Genomic DNA, 20,865 nt, shown 5'->3' with positions numbered 1-20,865 from the left:
CATTTTTCATCTTTTCTTTGTTCTATTACCAATTATTAAATGTGACATGATCTGAATTAGATGGGTTGCTCACCAAATTTCTTTACACATTTTTCCCCTCTGGAGCTTCTTGCATTTTTTATGTAATAATATTACTCTTTGTTATCCCTAGTAGGGATTATTGCCTATTGAAGGCAGGAACTTTTTATTTGTATCTTTATACCCCCTCAACGCTTTGGATACAATGCTTTTCATGTAATAGGCACTTAATGAACACTGGTTGAATTGCTGAATCTTCTATAATATTTCACTAACAAGTTTATATTCTAAATTGATGTTGCCTTCTTTCTGTTGCCCTCCAATAGTAAAACAGATTAAGTGTTTGCTGGATGGAGTGGCTTTTGTTAATCTCTTCACTGTGGCAATTGACTAAAATTGTTTAAATTTCAGCAGGAAATGGCGACAGTATCTATTTCCCTTTTTTTTTTTTTTTTTTTTTTTGACAACTACTTATTTAAATAGATCAGATAAAAAGTTGCACCTTGTGCAAATTGCATCATCCCATTTTTATCCTTCTAATTGGGTACTGATTTTTATCTTTGCTTTAACAAACTGATAGATATCATATATATGATTTGGAAATGACTCCCTCTTTAGTAAATGGTCATTTTCTGTCCATTATAATATAATCTATTTAATTTTTTTTGTTGATATCATATGGACCTTTCCATGTCTTGCAGCTTCCTCTTCCCTCTTCCTTTTCAAACCGCCAAAGAAAATAGATGTGATAACTAATATGGATATATGTTTTACATGACTGCACAGATGTATAGCCTATATTAAATTATTTGCCTTCTCAATGATGAGAAAGATAAAGAATTTGGACCTCATAATTTAAAAAAACTAATATTAAAGAGTTTTTTACATATAATTGGAAATAAGTTTTTTAAAGAGTACAGATGTGTTGGAATATATGGAAGCCACCTAACAGTGGCTGCTGGAGATCCAACTCAGACCTGCAGAATGGATCTCCTCTTGTGAGAGGATGATACAAGGAGACTGAGAGTCAGTTGCTACTCTCTGACTGTGAGAGGCTGTTGCAATGTCTGACCTCTCTCCTCTTCTCTCTTCAATTTATCTCATTCCCAGTTTGCAACACCTGTATCAGCAAAGGCTGCCTTATATTTCCACAGCTGTGGGGGCTCTCGGAGAATTGACCTGTCCCTTAACAATTCCCCAGTTTTTATTTTTTGCTGTTATTTTCCCCCCACAGCGTGGTTCTCACAGTGAGGAAAGCAAACAGCAATATCACTTCTAGATGGTTATACAGATGTGATACTCTGATTTCTAAGATTTTTTCCAATTCAAAACCTATAGACTTTTATGTGTGAAGCTTCCCCATTTCCTCTAAATCTTTTTCTTTTGTTTCTTATTCATAGCCATTTCCTTCTTTCTCATGGATTTTTTGGTAGCAAATATATATGCTCCCAGGCAGCAAGTACTATTTGAGTATCTTTGTATTGTTTCATTTTCCTCCCAGTATCTAGGATATGTCTTTCACATTTCAGTCATGTCTGACTCTTTGTGATCCTATATGGAGTTTTCTTGGTAGAAATGATGAAGTGGTTTGCCATTTTCTTTTCCAGCTCATTTTACAGATGAGGAAACTGAGGCAAACAGGGTTAAGTGACTTGCCCAGGATCCCATAGTGTCTGAGGCCAGATTTGAATTTAGGAAGACAAGTTTTCCTGACTCCAGGCCCAACATGCTATCCACTGCAACATCCAGCTGCCCACCTTTCATATAGTACATACTTAATAAATATTGAATTAATGAATAAATTTCAAGATATGATTGATAGAATTAATTTCCTCTTGAGATTGCTATTAGGGTCAAGTGAGATAATATAGACAAAATTTGGGAAATTTAAAGAACCATATGGATTTTTCCCATATGCTGCAGATACATTATCACTATATAAGATCATGTTTAAAGAAACATCAACTATATTAATATTTACAAGCTATCTTAAAACTGGTTCTTGGTCCCTTCTGCCACTTGGGTATTATCACTACAAAACTGAGAAGAAGCCCCGTGGCGTTAAAGACTTTATATATAAAGTTCTGTGTATTGTGTATGTGTACATAGACTTATATGTCTGCTTTGTGTGTTTCCATTGCCATACAAGTCACTCCCAAGTAGATGGGGAACTATTAGAAGATTGGTCCTTAGAAAACTGCTTGCTGTTAGAGCCATAGTCTACACCTTTCCAGCAAAATCCAACTTTACAGAGTTTACATCCCACGGGCATAGCTTTTTAAAAAAAAAAAAAAAATTAGCTTTTTATTTACAGGTTATATGCATGGGTAATTTTACAGCATTGACAATTGCCAAACCTTTTGTTCCAATTTTTCCCCTCCTTCCCCCCATCCCCTCCCCCAGATGGCAGGTTGACCAATACATGTTAAATATGTTAAAGTATAAATTAAATACAATATATGTATACATGTTCAGACAGTTACTTTGCTGTACAAAAAGAATCGGACTTTGAAATAGTGTACTATTAACTTGCGAAGGAAATCAAAAATGCAGGTGGACAAAAATAGAGGGATTGGGAATTCTATGTAATGGTTCATAGTCATCTCCCAGAGTTCTTTCCCTGGGTGTGGCTGGTTCAGTTCATTACTGCTCTATTGGAGCTGATTTGGTTGATCTCATTGCTGAGGATGGCCACGTCCATCAGAATTGATCATCATATAGTATTGTTGTTGAAGTATATAATGATCTCCTGGTCCGCACAGGCATAGCTTTTGAGAACCCTAGGTTACCTGCATGTCACAATGAGTTTCTGAAATGAAATTGTAAGATTTCTCTCTCCCTTAAATGCTCTGGGGTCTGATATCCATTCCACAACTACATTTGTTTTTAAAAGTTGATTTGATTGATTGATCAACTATTGAAAAAATCAACTATTTGAAAAATAATTATACATTTATTGAGGACATCTAGATGAAGGTATCAGAAAATAACAGCCAGGTTTTCACAAATCACATTCTACAATAGAACATATCTATACAATCACATCCTTGATTGAAAGCTTTTGGGGAATTTAAGATCCCATTTTTTTAAAAAAAGGCTTTCAATTCAGAAAAGCCATCTTAATTTTAAAAACTCTTCTCCAACAATATCACTCCTGTAGAGGGCCAGAACTCTGGAGAAATATACTTGAAACAAGGTGTTAACTCAGTGGAATTGATGAGATGATGATTCTCTAGTTCACATATATACTTAGTACTTAGTATGGTGATGTAATGGTTCTCTATTTCACACATGTTCAGTATGCTGTAATGATGTTATTGTACTAATGTATATAAGGAATAAGAAGGACTAGAAATGAGACATTCTATCCTTGACCAGCTTCCTGGTAGCTCTCCTGCCTCCTGCACTAAGATTAAAGCTGGTTCTGAAGACCTCCAGAAAGCTAACCCAGACATTACACTCTCCTATGCCTAAGCATGTAAATTTTCTTTAAAAATGTAATAATAGAGGTAACTGAGGATTTGAAATGAGACATAAAAGAAAGTGAAACACTAAAGATGTTTGATTTTGTTGTGAAAGATGCCCAGCAACATTGAATACAAATTGAAGAGAAAGTCCCTATACGCAGTGACAGTTCCAGAATCACCTATTTTTTAATAGTATTGTTCTTGATTGCATTAAATTCTGGATTATAACAGAACCTCCTAATTAAAAGTATAGGATGATGCAAGAGTTTTACCTAACACGGGAAAACCAAATAGATGCAGAGTGGTTATTGTCTGGACCATGATATTCATTTGGCTAAACACTTTGTAGAGTCAGCCTATCTGTACATCTGCAAACAATACAGATAGACACAGAACTGAGCCCAAGATTTCAACAGTAGGAAGAGAGTGGACTGGATTTCATTTGAGAAATTACACAAACTAATACCCCTAGATTTTCCCTAAAACAATCTTTTTAGTATCAGTATTCCTCTGGTCATTCTGTACAGCTGCAGCTCATGAAATGCCAGAATTTTAGAAGAAATACAGAGTATGGGAAGAGAGAGAAGGAATAGCTTAGTGCAAATGAAGAATTATACTGGAGAAGCCACAAAAATATCATCCTGTTGTAGTGCAATAACCCTAGGGTTAGTGTCAGTTGCCTGTGTTTAAGTCTTAGCTTAAGCTTTGGGCTTCTGTTGTTCCCTAACATCTATGCTTTGGTGTTCTCACTTGAAAAATGAGCTTTTCAACCAGCCAACATCACGTTTTCCTTCCAGCCTTATCTGTGTGATGCTATGATCTTCAGAAAAACTTAAGTGGCTGGAAAGGATGAGGGCTGGTCACCTAGAATGTTGGCAACAGCTCTCCTTTGTGAACTCCACTTGAATCCACAGTCTAGAAAAAGCGCATTTAGCAAATTCCATCTGCACAAGAGGGCTAAGAATTAAAATGCAGAGACAGGTCAGGTGAAACATATTTAAGATCTCTAGAACAATAAGACCACATTTTGAAGTCACCAATAACCTAACCTCACTGTTTCCTGTTCATGTGAAGGACTCTCATTATCCTTCTATCACTCAGGTTTGAAATCTTGAAAGTATCCTCAATTCATTCCTTTTCTTTACCCTATCCCCACAGAGATATCTTATGGGTATCATTTGCCCAGTCTTGGTGTTTTGTCTAAAATATTTTGCTTTGTTCTGCTCACATGGCTACCACCCTACTTTAGCACCTTGCTGTCTCTTGTGGACGACTTGCAATGCCTTCCAAGCTGGTTTCTCTGCTTTCAGTGTCTCCCCTGATTCTTCTTTACACAGTTGCCAAAGTATTCCAAAAGTCTTCATGTGGTGAGGTTGAAGGAAAAAGAGGTGAACCATTCCACTGCTCCCATGTGAATCCTTATAGCACATTGAAGGTGCCCCATTGGGCAATCCTTTCATTGATAAATTTTGTTTTAACAGAGTAGACAAACCTAAACAAAGCACCAAGGTATATTCCATGAAAATGGAATATAAGCCAAGCAACATAAGAACAATTAAAATAGATAATATGTATAATCTTAATTCAACTCAGTTTACCATATACTTTTTAAGCACCTATTGTGTGCCCTTGGATTAAAAAATACTTTGAGGAGGCAAGTAACTGAAAAGTGGGAAGAAAAGCCATGAATACCAGACAAAAGATTTTATATTTGGCCTGGAGATAATAAAGAGCTGCTGGAGTTTATTGATTCAGGGGGCAAGAGGGGAAATGATGTGGTCAGACCTGCATTTAGGGAGGTCACTTTGACAGCTAAGAGAAGGATAAATTAGAATAGGGAGAGACCTGTAGCAGAGAGACCAACAGGTAGGCTATTAAAATGGTCCAAACATGAGGTAATACCAATCTGCACCAGAGTGGTGACAATATCATAGGAGAGAAGGGGGTCCATACAGGTGATGCTATGAAGGCAACAGATTGGATGAAAGACGGAAGGGGGTAAGAGTAAGGAGTCAAGAATGACACCTTAATTTCAGGCCTAAAGAACTTGGAAAATAGTGCTGCCCCACAGTTTGTGATAAGAAAGCATGGAAAAGGGAAGAATCTGAAAGGAAAGATAATGAATTCGATTTTGAACAAATTTAGTTTAAGACGTTGATGAAATATAGTTTAAGATGTCAGAAAAGCAATTAGAGATGGGAGTTCACCAGCAAAATTTGGGCTAGGCAAATAGATTTGAGAGTCATCAACATCAAGATAATTCAAATCAAGCTGATAAGATTCTTAACTGTAATAGTATAGAAAAGAAAGTCCATTCATAGTTCATATCCAACAAAGGAGACTGAAAAGAAACAGGTAGAAACTGAGAAGAAATAGGAAGAGGAAAATCGAGAGTAGTGTCCTTAAAACTTAGAGAAAGACAGTTTCAATTAATCAATGATGAACAGAAGCAGCTACACCCAAAGAAAGAACACTGGGAAATGAATGTAAACTGTTTGCATTTTTGTTTTTCTCCCCGGGTTATTTTTACCTTCTGAATCCATTTCGTCCTGTACAACAAGGGAACTATTCAGTTCTGCACACATATATTGTATCTAGGATATGCTGTGACATATTTAACATGTATAGGACTGCTTGCCTTCTGGGGGAGGGGAGGGAGAGAAGGAGGGGAAAAGTTGGAACAGAAGTGAGTGCAAGGGATAATGTTGTAAAAAATTACCCAGGCATGGGTTCTGTCAATAAAAAGTTATAATTAAAAAAAAAAAAACAGAGAAAGAGTAATAAGAACAGAATTATCAACACTGTCAAGGATGAGGTTTGAGGAATGGCTACTAGATTTGTCAATTAAAAAATCATTGATAACTTTGGAGAAAGCAGTTTCTATTGAATAATGAATTTGGAAGTCAGACTGTAGAGAGTTAAGAAAAGAGTAAGAGGAGAAGACATGGAAGTACCTTTTCTAATTGTCCTTTTCAAGATTTTTAGCCACAAAAGGCAGAAGAGCAATGGGATAATATTTAACAGGAATAGATTCAAGTGAGTGCTTTTTAAGTAAAGGGGCAACATAAGCATGTTTAGAGGCAGTAGAGAAGCAACCAATAGACAAGATATATGAGAGTAATGTTAATAGAGTGGGCAATCTGCTAAAAAAGATGGGATTGAATGTGTTCACTTTGAAGGCTTAGTAGTAAGGAAAAAGGTTTACCTTTTCTTGTGAGGTGAGGGTCAAGGACGAGATAGTGGCAGAAAGCATCTAAGTGACAGAAGAGTAAAGGAAGAGGACAGTTGTGTTAGTTAATTAGTTGGGGAAATGTAAAAGACATCAATTTGCAGGTTACAATTCTGGATAATATAATATGTATTATTATTATTACCAATTTTTATCAGTTCAATTTAATGATTTTTTTTTCATCTTCAGCAGCACATGTATGAGAGCAAAGACGATTGATACTGAGAGATTCAAAGCTGAGCTAACTTTGCAAGGAAAGATTAGCAATATGATAAGGGGTTAAGGAACTCAAGAAGATGCTATAGCGTTGAACTGGTTCATCAAAGGATCAGGTTAGAAAGAAAAAGAATATAGCTAGTCCAGGAGTGATTGCCTGGGAGAGAACTGAGAAACTGAAGAATTAGAGGTTATATTGTGGACAAAGAACAGGAGTTGTATGAGAAAAAGAGGCAATGCTTTAATGCACTATTTTCTATAGTAAGCTATATCTTTGTAGTTTCCAAATTAAGTGGAATGGTATAGAAAATACAAGATCCTAGTCATTCTTAATTTTTTTGATATTTAAAAAAATTGGTCTTCATTGACCTTCCATTAAATTATGTCTTATACATATGTAAAAATTGTATGATATTCCTTAGCCACTATGTCAAAAAAGAACTTTTTTCATTAGTCTTATATCCAAAGTAATCAAGCAAACTAATGTTTACCAAAAATGTTCAGCTCTGACATGGAGGCTGTCCAGTGCAGAATCCAAAAGAAAAGATTGCCTGTAAATGATGAGATGAATTATATTGTCCAGAATGTATCAAGCCTCAGATTACTATAGAATCTTCTTGAGAAAATTCATGAGTACTCAAAAGAAATTGCTTTATATGTCTATTTAGGGGAGAACGTAGATGAAAAAGGTCAATTACTCAAATTATGACATGTAAATGGTTGGAGAAGTCAATTGAGCTTGTTTATTAGTGTATTTATCTTGATGAAGCACTACAAGTAGACTGAGCAAAATGAAGAAAATAGTCTAGATTGTGTTTTTTTAAATTGTGTACCATTTTCAGTGAGGTTAAGCTATTCCTGATCCACCCATTCCCCACATCATCTGTTTTCAGGCCTTTGTTTGTTTGTTTGGGGGTGGGGAGAGGTTGTTAAGGCAATTGGGATTAAGTGGCTTGTCCAGGGTCACACAGCTATCAAGTATTAAGTATCTATGACTGAATTTGAACTCAGGTCCTCCTGACTGCAGGGTCAGAGCTTTTATCCACTGTGCTATCTAGCCGCTTCCTTAATCCATGTTTTAACTGTCTTCTTCTGGTAATGCTATTTGATAACAAATTATAGAACACCATGATCTTCCAAGAATCAAAATTATAACCAAAGGACCATGAGGAGGTGTCTAGTGGACTTAACTGAGCTACAGAATGGTACTAGAGATGAACTGTGCATGTAAGAAGTAACAAACAGCATCTTTTAACAATTGTGTGAACAAGGGTAGCTAGTTGGTGTATTAGATAGAGCACCAGCCCTGAAGTCAGGAGGGCCTGAGTTCAAATGTGGCCTCAGACACTTAACACTTCCTAGCTGTGTGACCTTGGGCAAGTCACTTAATCCCAATTGCCTCAACAACAGCAAAAAAAAAAAAAAAAAAAAGAATTGTGTGAGCAAAAAGGGAATTGTACCCAGAGCAAGGCATAAGCAAGGCATCTATTGATACCAATAAAGTGTTAAATACCTCTTTTTGAAGTGGTAAAACCTGCAAAGGAATGTATGGAGTGAATTTTGTTATGGATGATTGGAGAGAGTAGTCTTATTAATGAAGTCCTAGATCCACTGAAATATTTGAAGTATTAAATTTAATAATTCCATTTATTATATTGTATAGTAATTAGTATTAATATAACATCTAATTATTATTATTCTGTCACTTAAGAATCTATACTTCCACAATTAAGCTATAATTCTTAAGGCTGTAACTTAATTTTCTACTACTAAAAACTCAAATTTATGAGGTAAAAAAAATTTTTTTTTTAATTCTTCTTTCCATACTCAGGTGTATTGTAGAAGCAGAAAACCTAGAGGAAAGAGTAGCTGTGGTGAGCCGAATAATTGAGATTCTTCAAGTCTTTCAAGAACTGAACAACTTTAATGGTGTACTTGAGGTTGTCAGTGCCATGAATTCATCACCTGTTTATAGACTGGACCACACGTTTGAGGTACATTTTTAGAAAATATTTTTGATTGATATATTTTACCTATATTTTTATTTTTAAAATGCACTTATCTAACTTTCACTGGTGGATTCAATATATAATCTTAAATATCTTAATCTGGTTAGTTGTTTGGTTGGTTGTCCTTCATTCTCAGAGAGGACCAAAGTAATATCACTGTGTTGGAGTCAATGTACAGTGTGCCTAACAGGCTGATCAGACCAATAACAATCTGGAAGGACTCTACCATAAATCAGGCACAAATAGTCCACTTGAACATCTGGATTAGAAATGTGTCTATATTTGTGCATCTCACATTTCTTTACTACTTTAAACTACTACTTCACTTCTACTTCACTTAAAGAGTACACCACCATCTTTGATGCAGGCACACCATGCTGGGTAGTCCTTTTCCAGTGTCTCCTGTGTTACACAATTGATGTCACTGTTCTTCAGAAAGATCTAGAATGTCCTTGTATACTGCCTCTAAAACCTATGTTATTTTTTTTTCCTGTTTTTTTTCTTTCTCATTTTTTGGGAGGGAGGTGGCGGGGATGGGGGTCTGTGTTCTCTTTTGCAACATGGCTAATTTTGTATAACTGCATATGTACAATCTATATCAAAATGTTTGCCTCCTCAAGGAGATTGGAGAGGAAGGAAGGACAGCATTTGGAACTCAAAAATTAGGGGAAAAAAATGTTTAAAATAGCTTTAACATGTAATTAGGAAAAATTAAAACCATTATTTAAAAGAAAAAAAAAAAGAAATGCTAACCATAGCACTAAGACAGCAGAAATGACATTAAAGGATAAACAGTAGCCCCCCCCCCAAAAAAAAAAGTCAAAATTATTCCTATTTGCAAATGACATGAATGATTTACTTACAAAACCAGACAAAACCAATAACAAAATTATTTAATATAATTAATATTTTTCAAAACCAGCAGAATATAAAGCAATCCCACAAATACCAATTCTAGACCTAGGTTACAAAGGAATAAACATCAAACTTATTTTGTACTAGGAAAAAATAAATTAGACTAACAAAAGATAGAAGCAAAAATCAGATATAACTGAACTCTCAATAGCCTAGAGTTTTATATATCTAAGAACGTAAACTACGTAAGGAGATAAATGTTTGGAAATGACTGTTAGATAAGAACAAAAGGTATCACTATTTTTTAAAGAGAGAACACAGAACATATTTGGAATATATTATTTAATAGTAGCAGGAGGAAAGAAAGTTGATGTTTATATATTTTTATTTAATATATATACATTTTTTTGTGCACACACATTTATATATTTTCTCCCACTTTTCCTATATAGTTGAATGATTATAAAATAATGACATATTAAAGAATAGGGAAGGATATTGCCCAGAATCTAGTGGTGAGAGTCTTTATTTTGTCAGAACACATCTGGAGAATAATATTCAGTAGTGAACTCCACATTTCAGAAAGGATATATCTGGTGGGTAACCAGGATAGTGAAGGATCTCAAGTCCATGTTATATAAGAATCAGATAAAGGAATTAGGGTTGTTTAGCTTAGGAAAAAAAAAAAACTCAACATACGATATGATAACTGCCTTTAAGAATTTCAAGCACTGTCACATGGAAAAGAAAGGAAACTTGCTCTCTACAGTACCCACAAGGAAATCTATTAGTGGAAATGGCAAAAAGACATTATGTGGTTTGATAAAAGGAAAAACTTCCTAAAAAGTGTTATCCAAAAGTAAAATATGTTGCCATGAAAGTCAGTAATGTCTTCTTGCGATAAATCTTTAGACAAAAGCCAGATGACATGACCATTTGTTGGTTATGTTACTATTAGGGGAAATTGTTATTCTGGGATTAATTGAATTAGTTGACCTCTCTCAAGTGCCTTCCAACTCCAACTATAGTCTGCTGGAAGTGCTCCCTGTATGCTTTCCTAGTTCCCTATCCTATGGAACTTCATTTTCTCCATCCTACTGAGAGGATCTTTAAAACTATCATCTTTTCTTAGAACACTATTTTAGTATCTATTTAAAAAAATATTAATGTTTCCTTTTCTTATATGTTGAAAAGGAAAGGAAGTACATAGAAAAGTTAAACAAAAATTGAAGAAAAAGCATATACATATATGTGTATATATACATATATGATGTATATAATCTATCATATACATGAAATTATTTATCCTAGTATTTTGGAGTATACGAGAACTGAAACTTAATATAATGGATTTATTGTTGTGTTTAATATCTTCCATTTCAATAATATCCCAAACAAACTTATCACAAACTTAGGAGATTGCCTGATTTTTCTTTTTTAAAAGGGAAGGGAAAGGAACAACTATTTATTATATGCTCAATACTATGCCAAGCACTATGCAAGCATTATCTCAAGATTATTGATGGGGAAATTCCAATGCAGTAAGCAATGGAAAAGGGACTAGAATACAAGTAGTTTGGATTGTCAATACCATGTAGTTACCTTTACCTTGCAGCTAAACTTTAATACTTATGTATTATCTTCTTCTATTATCTTCTATTATGTGTGGTCTTTGAAGGCATGTTGTGTTTTTCTATTTGTAGTCATGGCTCTTAGAAGTCTTTGGCATATGCTAGGTGCCTAATAAATGCTTTTTCATCCATTAATTTATTCAGTTTACAATTTAGTATGGCAGGGAAGAGAGTGGTACCTAAGGCTATGAAACTAGCCTTATATGCCTTGGATCAAATTGTTGTATATATACATTCCCAGGGTAACATTAGTACAACACTAATTTCATGAGAAGTTAAATGTGTTGGTTTTCATTTTGCACACTCTTTGGTTACAATAACAATATGTATTTACTTTTATGTATTTTTTGCAAAATTTGTAAATTCATGTGTGAACATGAGCTTCATAAATATTTATTTTCTTTTAGCAAATTCCAAGTCGCCAAAAGAAAATTCTAGAGGAAGCTCATGAACTGAGTGAAGATCACTATAAAAAATATTTGGCAAAACTCAGGTCTATTAATCCACCATGTGTGCCTTTCTTTGGTAAGTACTATTTATATTTTTAATTGAATTGTCAATATGTTTTTGGACAAAGTAGTTATTTTGAAACAAGTGATAGACATGTAGAAAATAGCAGAATGTATTTAAGACCTTATTTTGTTAAAGTGTTTGTGTGTGTGTGTATAAACAAATTTATTCTCTATTTTATCTTATACAGTCTTCTTCTGGTCTCTTTTTATTAATATGTGTAGATCTATCTAAAAACCATGATACTCCTGCTTCCTAACTTTCCAAAATAGTAATTATGCTGACTACTTATTTTTTCTCACCTCAACTTCTCTAATTTGTTCTGGCCATCTGGTACAATGGAAGTTGACTTGAATTTAGTTTAAGAGAACCTGAGTTCAACTCTCAGCTCTGTCAATTATAAATTCTGTGACTTTGAGTAAATCAGTTAATCTCACTGAGTCCCTATTTCATCTGAATTATGAGGGGTTTTAAACCAGATGACCTCCTAAGATCCCCTTGCACTGAAAATCTATCATCTGACTTTACCACAGTAAACATCACTCTTACTTTCAAAACTCCTATCTCAAGCACTAGCGACTACCTTTTTTTTTTTTTTTAAAGGCCTTTATTGATATCTTCTGTACCTCTCTTACATCATTTTCAAATTCCTTTTTGATCTCTTCCATGGCCTCAGGACAATTTTTTTTTTCTTGGAGGTTTTGGATGTAGGAGCTTTGACTTTGTTAATCTTCTGAGTGTGTATTTTGATTTTCTTTGTCACTATAGTAACTTTCTATGGTCAAAACCTTTTTCCTGTTTGCTCATTTTCTCAGCCTATTACTTAACTTTTAACTCTGTCAAAGTTGGACTCTGTTTCCAGGTGAAGGGTGTATTGTCTCAAGCTTCAGGGATTTTGTGCAGCTGTTTTCAGAGATACTTCTAGAGACCTGTAAGTTTTTAGTTCTTCCAAAGTGTTATAATATGAGAGATATGTTCACTGGTCTGTGAATGACTACAAGCATTCTTTTCTGTCCTGTCCCACTGAGTCTGCAAGTTCCAGTGTGCTAGTACTCCTCCTTGCCCTGGGATTGCGATTCAGATTCAGAGTATGAGCAAAGCAACAGAGTCCTGCCTCGATGCTAGCAAAGAGAACCCCATAAGCTCCTTCCTGTTGTTTGACCCTTACCATCTATGGGGTGAGACCTCTGGAAGCAGCTACTGTTGATTCATTAGCTTCCAAAGCCTATTCCTGGTGTGATAGCATGGCCTGTGCTGGTCTGTGCTCCATTCTCACTTGGTACAACACATCTTTTCTGCTGACTATCTTAAGTTTTCTTGGGCTGGAAAATAGCTTCACTTCCCACTTTTTATGAGTTCTGATGCTCCAGAATTTGTTTAGTCACTATTTAAAAGAATTTGGAGGGATTTGGAGGAAAACTCAAACAAGTCCCTACATTTACTCTGCCTTTTTAGCTCTGCTTCTATTGATGTCTTCTTTTTCCTTAAATCATCATAGTTATGTCAGGATCCTTTTATTTCACAGAGGAAAAAAAAGTCAGTAATTGATTGGTTGATACATTGAAAAAGTCCAAAAATATGTGTAATGCTTGTGAACCTCTACCAAGGATTAAGTTAGGGGTGATTTCTCATATTATTTCATTCAAATCATGCTTGATCTTGAGTGTTTTGTCACATTCACTTTTATTTATTTATTTATTTATTTTTTGGTGCATAGTTCTTTTTATTTACACTGATATACACTTTTCCCATGCTTCTTTGTATTTATCACACACATTATTTCTTATACCAAAGTGATAATCCATTTGATTCATTTACCACATTTTGTTTAGCTATTAAATTGATGAGCCATCTCCTTTATTTCTAATTGTTTGCCTTAGAAGTGCTGCTATAAATAACTTGTTATATGTAAGAGTCTATTCTTATCAATGGCTTCTTTGGAGTATAAGTCCATTAATGGACTGTGATCAACAGATATGAACATCTTAGTTATTTTATTTGCATAATTCCAAATTTCTTTCTAAAATGCTTTTGCCATTTCACAGCTCCTCCAACAATATGTTTGTCTTCCTATTATTCTACTATATTAAGGACTGCCATTTTTGTCATCCTAACCAATTTCTAGGGTATGATGAGGTTAAACCTCAGGGTTGTTTTGATTTCCATTTCTCTTATTAGTGATTTAGAGCATTCTTTCAACTTGATTATAAGTACTTTGCAATTATTTTTTTTTAATTATTTGTTCGTATCAAATGATTTTTTTTTTATTAATGGCTATATCAATGACTATTTGATAATCAAGTAACAATAGTCTTTTCTAGTACTTCTTGACTCCTTCTTAGTATTTGACAGTTTTGAATACCTCCTCCTTCTTCAAGTCTTTCCCCACTTAACTTCCCTGACACCAAGATGTCCTGGGTTTTTTTTTTCCTATATTTCTGGATGTTCTTTTCCTTTCTCCTTCATTTCAGCCTAGCACCCATATTCTCTACCTGGATGTCCTCCCATATCTCAAACTCATTTGTCTTAAACTGAATTTATTACATCTCAAAAACCAATTCTCCATCTAGACTTTAATATCTATGAAAGATACTACCATTCCCCCCCCCTCAATCCAACAGTCCCCAATCCTCTTCATTATTTTTTCATAATTCTTCCAAGTTCATTCCCCTTTTTTTTTTAATCCTACTGTTGGTCTAGACTTTGATCACCATATAATTAAACTGTGGTAGTGATATCAATGTTCCCTTCTCAGATATTCTTACCTAGGATGATAGCATATAGGATAGACTATCTGGATTTATTTGAGCATTTGACTGTGCTTATATATCTTTGACTAACAGTTATGGGGGAAGAGACTGCTCTACATGCACAGATCAAGTCCCCCTTCCCTTCAGGATCTATATAATAAGCCACAATCCTAGTCGACCCTCTTGGAAGCTTCTATATATCTGTCTTCCCTTTTAAAATAGGCCTTAGACTTTGGATTACTCTTGTTTCTTTTGACAAAATCACTATTATGGTTAAAAAAGTAATAGTTTTTGATGTGAAAAAATTGTTTGGCTTTTCTATCATAACTGATGATATATTGACAAATGTGAACTTGCTATTCTACTTCATTTTATGAGATTTAGATCTGTCTGCAAAGAAGCTTTTTTAAATCTTTTTTTGGGGAGTGATTATCCAAAAAATCTCCAGTCAAAAAGCATTTGTTAAATGTGTGCTATGTACAAGGCAGTATGCTAAGCTAGGGATATAAAGAAGGTCAAAATATAGACCGTTTTTTTTTTAAAGGAAGTCAGTGGGGAATAGGGAAAACAACATGCAAACAACTATATACAAGCAAATATGTTCAGGATAAATAGGAGATATGCAAGAGAACAAAGGTGATAAAATAAAGAGGGATCTGGAATGTTCTCCTATAGAAGGTGGAATTTTAGCAAATTTTAAGGAAACTGGGAGATAGATGAGGAAGGAGAACACTCCAGGAATGGGTAGAGCAGGGAGGTCAAGGTTAATGAAAATGCCTGTAGTCAACAAATGGAGTGTTTTGCTAAAGACACTGAATGACCGACTGTAGAGTATGGAGGATGGTGTAGGGATGCTTAAGGTATAAGAAGATTGGCAGAGAGGGGGAATTCAATTATGAAGGACTCTGAAGGTCAGATGGATCCTAGAATTAAAAGGAAGCTATTGAAGTTTTTTTAGTAGGAAGATGGCATCGGCCTGTGCTTTAGTGGCTCAAGGAAGGTAGGTTGGAATGAAGAGAGACTGCAGGCAGGTATACCTAATTAGCAGGCTCTTATAATGGTCCTGACTTGAGGTGACGAGGGCCCACATTAGAGATCTGGCAGTATCAGAGGGGAAAAGAGGCCATTCGAGAGATGGTGTAAAGATGAAATGACAAGCATTGAAAATTGAGAAGTTTGGAAAGGAGTAAACAGCCCGAGTTCTGTTTTGGATATGTTGAGTTTAAGATGTTTTCAGGACATGATTTCACAAATTGGATTAGCAAGAAATTTTTGGTAATTCAACATGTGATTTTTCCCTTGGCCTAGAATGTTTTTTCCTCTTTTTGTTGTACTACTAGTTCTCAGTTCAAATGCTATCTCTTCCAGAGTTCTTTTCCAGTATTCTTACCTGTACACATCACTTTTTAGCTGGCATATTTTCTTTTATATTCTATTCCATACTCTAAATATTTTATAGTATGTATGAAATATGTTCCTACACATGCGTAGACCTGCTAGATTATAAGCCTTGTGTAAGCAAGGACTATTACTGAATTGCTTTATGTCTTCCCCCAATCTAGTACAGTGTTTTGTTATTAGTAACTAATATCATTGTTATTTATGATATGTTTAGTAATGGTGGAATGGTACCAGAAAAAGTATAATTTTATCTGATTTTTTTCCTGAAATATTTCATTATATCTTTTAGGGATTTATTTGACAAATATCTTGAAAACGGAAGAAGGCAATCCTGAGGTTTTGAAAAGACATGGAAAAGAACTCATAAACTTTAGCAAAAGAAGAAAAGTTGCAGAAATAACAGGAGAGATACAGCAGTACCAAAATCAACCATATTGTTTGCGAGTAGAATCTGATATCAAAGTAAGTTAATTTATTTGGAGATGAATATTTTTGGTTAAGTTGGGGGGGGGAGGAGGAGAATGACTGCTGAATAATGTTTAAGCATTGTTTTAAATATCAGACAGTGTAGCAAAGCTTTTTACTTTGTTGTTGCTTTACTTAACTGTATTGGAAGAAGCTAAATCACATTTATTTTTATAGCCACAACTCCAGAGTAACATATGGAGTGTTATGTTCAGTTTTAAGTATAATATCTTTAGAAAGGACATGATGATAATGTAAAAGAGATCCAGAGGAAGGCAACAGATTAGTGAAGGCCTTTGAGTTCATCAGCTTTCTGAGGATCAATTGAAGGAACTAATAATTGTCTGTTACAAATAATATTTGAAGGGCTACCATGTGAAAGATGAACTAGATTTTTTTTCTGCTTGGCCATGGAGGCCAAAGGTAGAGACAGTGGGTTGAAGCTTCAAGGATATGAATTTAGGTTTGTAAAGAAAAACTTTCTAACAGAGTTATTTGAAAGTATAATGGGCTCCCTAGAGAGGGAATGGTTTCCCCCTCATTTGAGGTCTTAAAGAAAAACCTGACTGATTATTTGTTGGATATGAGAATTCTTTTTCAAGTACACATTATATCAGACTGCCACTGAAATCCTTTGCAATTCTGAAATTTTGTAATTCCATGATGAAAATTGATTTGTCAGCTTTTTATGGGAGTATTTTCTTTGGGGGAGAGGAGAATGGAGGATGTTAGAAAAATAAAATTTTTCTTCCAATTATTCAATATTCAGTCTTAAGTTTAAAATACTTTCTTAAATTATTTTCACAAATTTCATTAGTTCATGAAAAACCTAGTAGTACCCTTTTTTCATCTTTTTATATTCCAGAGATTCTTTGAAAATTTGAATCCAATGGGAAATAGCATGGAAAAAGAATTCACAGATTATCTTTTCAACAAGTCACTGGAAATTGAACCAAGAAACCCTAAGCCTCTACCGAGATTTGTAAGCATGCAGATAAAAATCTACTCAGAATTCGAAACATTTTAAATAATATTTCTCTGTATCATATATAATGGCTGTGTTTTCAAACAGATAGATTAGATCAGGGCTTCTTAAATTTTTTTTCCATTCACAACCTTTTTTCGTCCCAAAAATTGTTACATGACCCCAGGTATATAACTATATAAAATCGGTGTACAAATCAAACATTTACTAATAATAAATCATAATTTTGTAATCCCCTACATTTAATTACGAGACCCCATATGGAAACACAAGCCACATTTTAAGAAGCTGAAGATTAGATAGTAAGAAAGATCAAGTTGGCAGAAATAACAGGTTTTATTATTGAAAATGTGACAGGCAGGTCTTTTCACACATTTGTGGCACTATTCCCATTGTTCTGGACAAAGATTAATTTGATAGACAAATCATCAAAGTAACAGATTCACTGAATTGTATCTTTTTTAAAAGTAATAGCCTTTTATTTTTCAAAATACATGCAGAATTTGGAAATATGCCCAAAGAGCTATCAAACTCTTCACATACATACACACCCTTTGATCCAGCAGTGTCTCTACTGATTTTTATCCCAAAGAGATCATTAAAAAGGTAAAAGGACCCACATGTGCAAAAAAAAGTTTATAGAAGCCCTTTTTGTAGGAGGAAGGAACTGGAAACTGAATGGATGCTCATCAGATGGAGAATGGTTGAAGAAGTTTTGATATGTGAGTGTAATGGAAAATTAGTGTTCCATAAGAAATGTTGAGCAGGCTGATTTCAGAAAGGCCTGGAGAGACTTCCATGAATTGATGCTAAGTGAAATGAGTAGAATCAAGAGAATATTGTACACAGCAACAGCAAGATTATATGATGATTAATTCTGATGGACTTAGCTCTTTTCAGTTGTGAGGTGATTCAGGGCAGTTTCAATAATCTTATGATGGAGAGAGTCAGCTGCATTCAGAGAGGACTATGGAGACTGAATATGGATCACAACATAGTATTTTCACTAGACAGCAAGTAATCCAATATAGATTAAACATGTACAATTTTTGTGAACAAAGTTCCACATTTATCATTCCACTCAAGAAAAATAAGATCAAAAGGGAAAAAAAATTAGAAAGGAAAAAACACAAACAAACAACAACATAGGTGAAAATACTATGCTATGATCCACATTCAGTCTCCAGAGTCCTCTCTGGATACAGATGGCTCTATCACAACATTATTGGAATTGCCCTGAATCGCCTCATTGTTGAAAAGAGCTAAGTCCATCATAGTTGATCATCACATAATCTTATTGTTGCTCTATACAATGTTCTCTGGGTTCTACTCACTTCACTTAGCATCAGTTCATGGAAGTCTCTCCATCATTTCTTATAAATTCTATAATATATAATATCCTACATAATGTTCTATAATATAGAACAATTCCTTTACATTCATATATCATAACTTATTCAGCCAGTGATTGGCATCCACTCAGTTTTCATTTCCTTGCCACTACAAAAAGGGCTTCTACAAACATTTTTGTACATATAGGTCCTTTTCCTTTTTTATGAAATCTTTGGGATACAGACCAGTAGAGATTACTGCTGGATCAAAAAGTATGCACAGCCTTTGAGCACAGTTCCAAATTGCTCTCCAGAATGGTTGAATCAGTCCATAACTCCATCAACAATGTATCAGTGTCCAAATTTTTCCCACATCCTCTCCAACATTTATCATCATCTTTTCCTGTCATCCTAGCCAATCTGAAAGGTATATAATGATATCTCAGAGTTGTCTTAATTTGCATTTTTCTAATCAACAGTTATTTAGAGTATTTTTATATGATTAGAAATGACTTTAATTTCTTCATCTGAAAATTATTTGTTCATATCCTTTGGCCATTTATCAGTTGGGGGAATGGCTTGTATTCTTATAAATTTGAATCAATTCTCTATATATTTTAGAAATGGGGCCTTTATCAGAAATCTTGGATATAAAAAATTTTTCCCCAGTTTTCTGTTTCCCTTCTAATCTTGGCTCCATTGATTTTGTTTGTTCAAAAACTTTAATCAGAATTTGGATTATATCTTTTAAAGAATAACAAATACAAACTATTTTGCTTAAGTTACAACAAAAAAAAAGAGTAAAAAATAGGTATAAGAATCAAATTTTTATATTAAAGAATGAATAAAAGTATGAAACAATAACCCAGAAAATGTTTGACTAAAAATTTTACTTTCTTTGTGAAGATAGTTCACATTGTTTTCAAACTTCTTGCCATTCTCTACTCAAGTCTGTACACAATCATATTTCATGTTCAACATCCTCACATTTTCAAAATACAGTTAACAACAAGGAAGCAAGCATATAAGACTTCTGAGTGAGATATGAAGTCATCACTAATTTAATGGCTCTCAAAATTTCTTTGCTTGTGAGATTATAGAACACTATATTCAATTGAACCACACTCTTGCACACACCTGAGATTACAAGTGTAAGTTCCATACAATTTGTAGCATGCTTTGTATGACTGGAAACAACAACTCTTTAAAAAATACTGCCCTGAATGTTATTTTACTCATAGAAAAACCCATTAGGTCTCAAACTCAAACTTATTTATTCTCATTCCCCATTCTGTTCTGGCAGCCTGGCTTATCTGGTTTTTAAAGTTAAAATAGATTAAAAAACATCAAGTTAGGAAGGAGATACAACTGGCAAATATATTGACAGAAGCCAGAAGTGACAACTAACAGCTTGAAATCAAGAAAGATAAAGTTGTAATCATATCAGAGGGAAAGTGAAAGAAATAGAGAATCTTTAATGAACACCCTTAACGCCTGTCCCAATTCCTGGTTTCCATCTTCACAAATGTGGGTGGGTGTGCTTTATGATTGATCACTCAGCCCTGACTTGAGAGATCGGAAGACAGAGACAACAACAGAGAGTTTCCATTCATTTCATAATATCTAGGGCATCATTTTGTTTTGTACTATGTGTATATAATATCTATCTAGATAATCCTCAGTCATAATAAAAAGGTTAAATTACATTCAAAAGATTTTGTTGCTTTTTATATATATACACACACACAAACACACATACATACATATAATTAAGGAATTATTATTTAAGGTATCTGAAAAACTTGATTATCCAGAATATCCCTTTCCCCATAGGTTGTATAAGACTTCATTCTAATGGAATAAAGTATTTTTCAGATTTGCCTAAGCAAATTTATATGATTTTGCTAATTTGTTCTGTATTTTCACTCTACTATATTGGAATTTGTCTATATAAGTAGACCTTAATTTGTCCATACACACTTAAAACTCCTGTTTTGT

At 34.2% G+C, this 20,865-nt stretch overlaps 1 protein-coding gene across 2 annotated transcripts in view; it reads left to right on the top strand.

Moving 5' to 3' along the window:
* SOS1 (SOS Ras/Rac guanine nucleotide exchange factor 1) overlaps positions 1-20,865 on the top strand; it is a 157,834-nt gene that overhangs the window by 123,838 nt on the left and 13,131 nt on the right. For both annotated transcript variants that reach the window (XM_003758336.4, XM_003758337.4), the window contains exons 16-19: positions 8,762-8,924; positions 11,833-11,950; positions 16,376-16,548; positions 17,417-17,533. In XM_003758336.4, coding sequence (XP_003758384.1) covers positions 8,762-8,924; positions 11,833-11,950; positions 16,376-16,548; positions 17,417-17,533 — 571 coding nt within the window. The remainder of the gene's footprint in view (positions 1-8,761; positions 8,925-11,832; positions 11,951-16,375; positions 16,549-17,416; positions 17,534-20,865) is intronic.

This window comes from Sarcophilus harrisii, chromosome 2, assembly GCF_902635505.1.
Source record: "Sarcophilus harrisii chromosome 2, mSarHar1.11, whole genome shotgun sequence".
Taxonomy (NCBI): Eukaryota; Metazoa; Chordata; class Mammalia; order Dasyuromorphia; family Dasyuridae; genus Sarcophilus; species Sarcophilus harrisii.
This window is presented reverse-complemented; position numbering and strand designations above follow the sequence as displayed.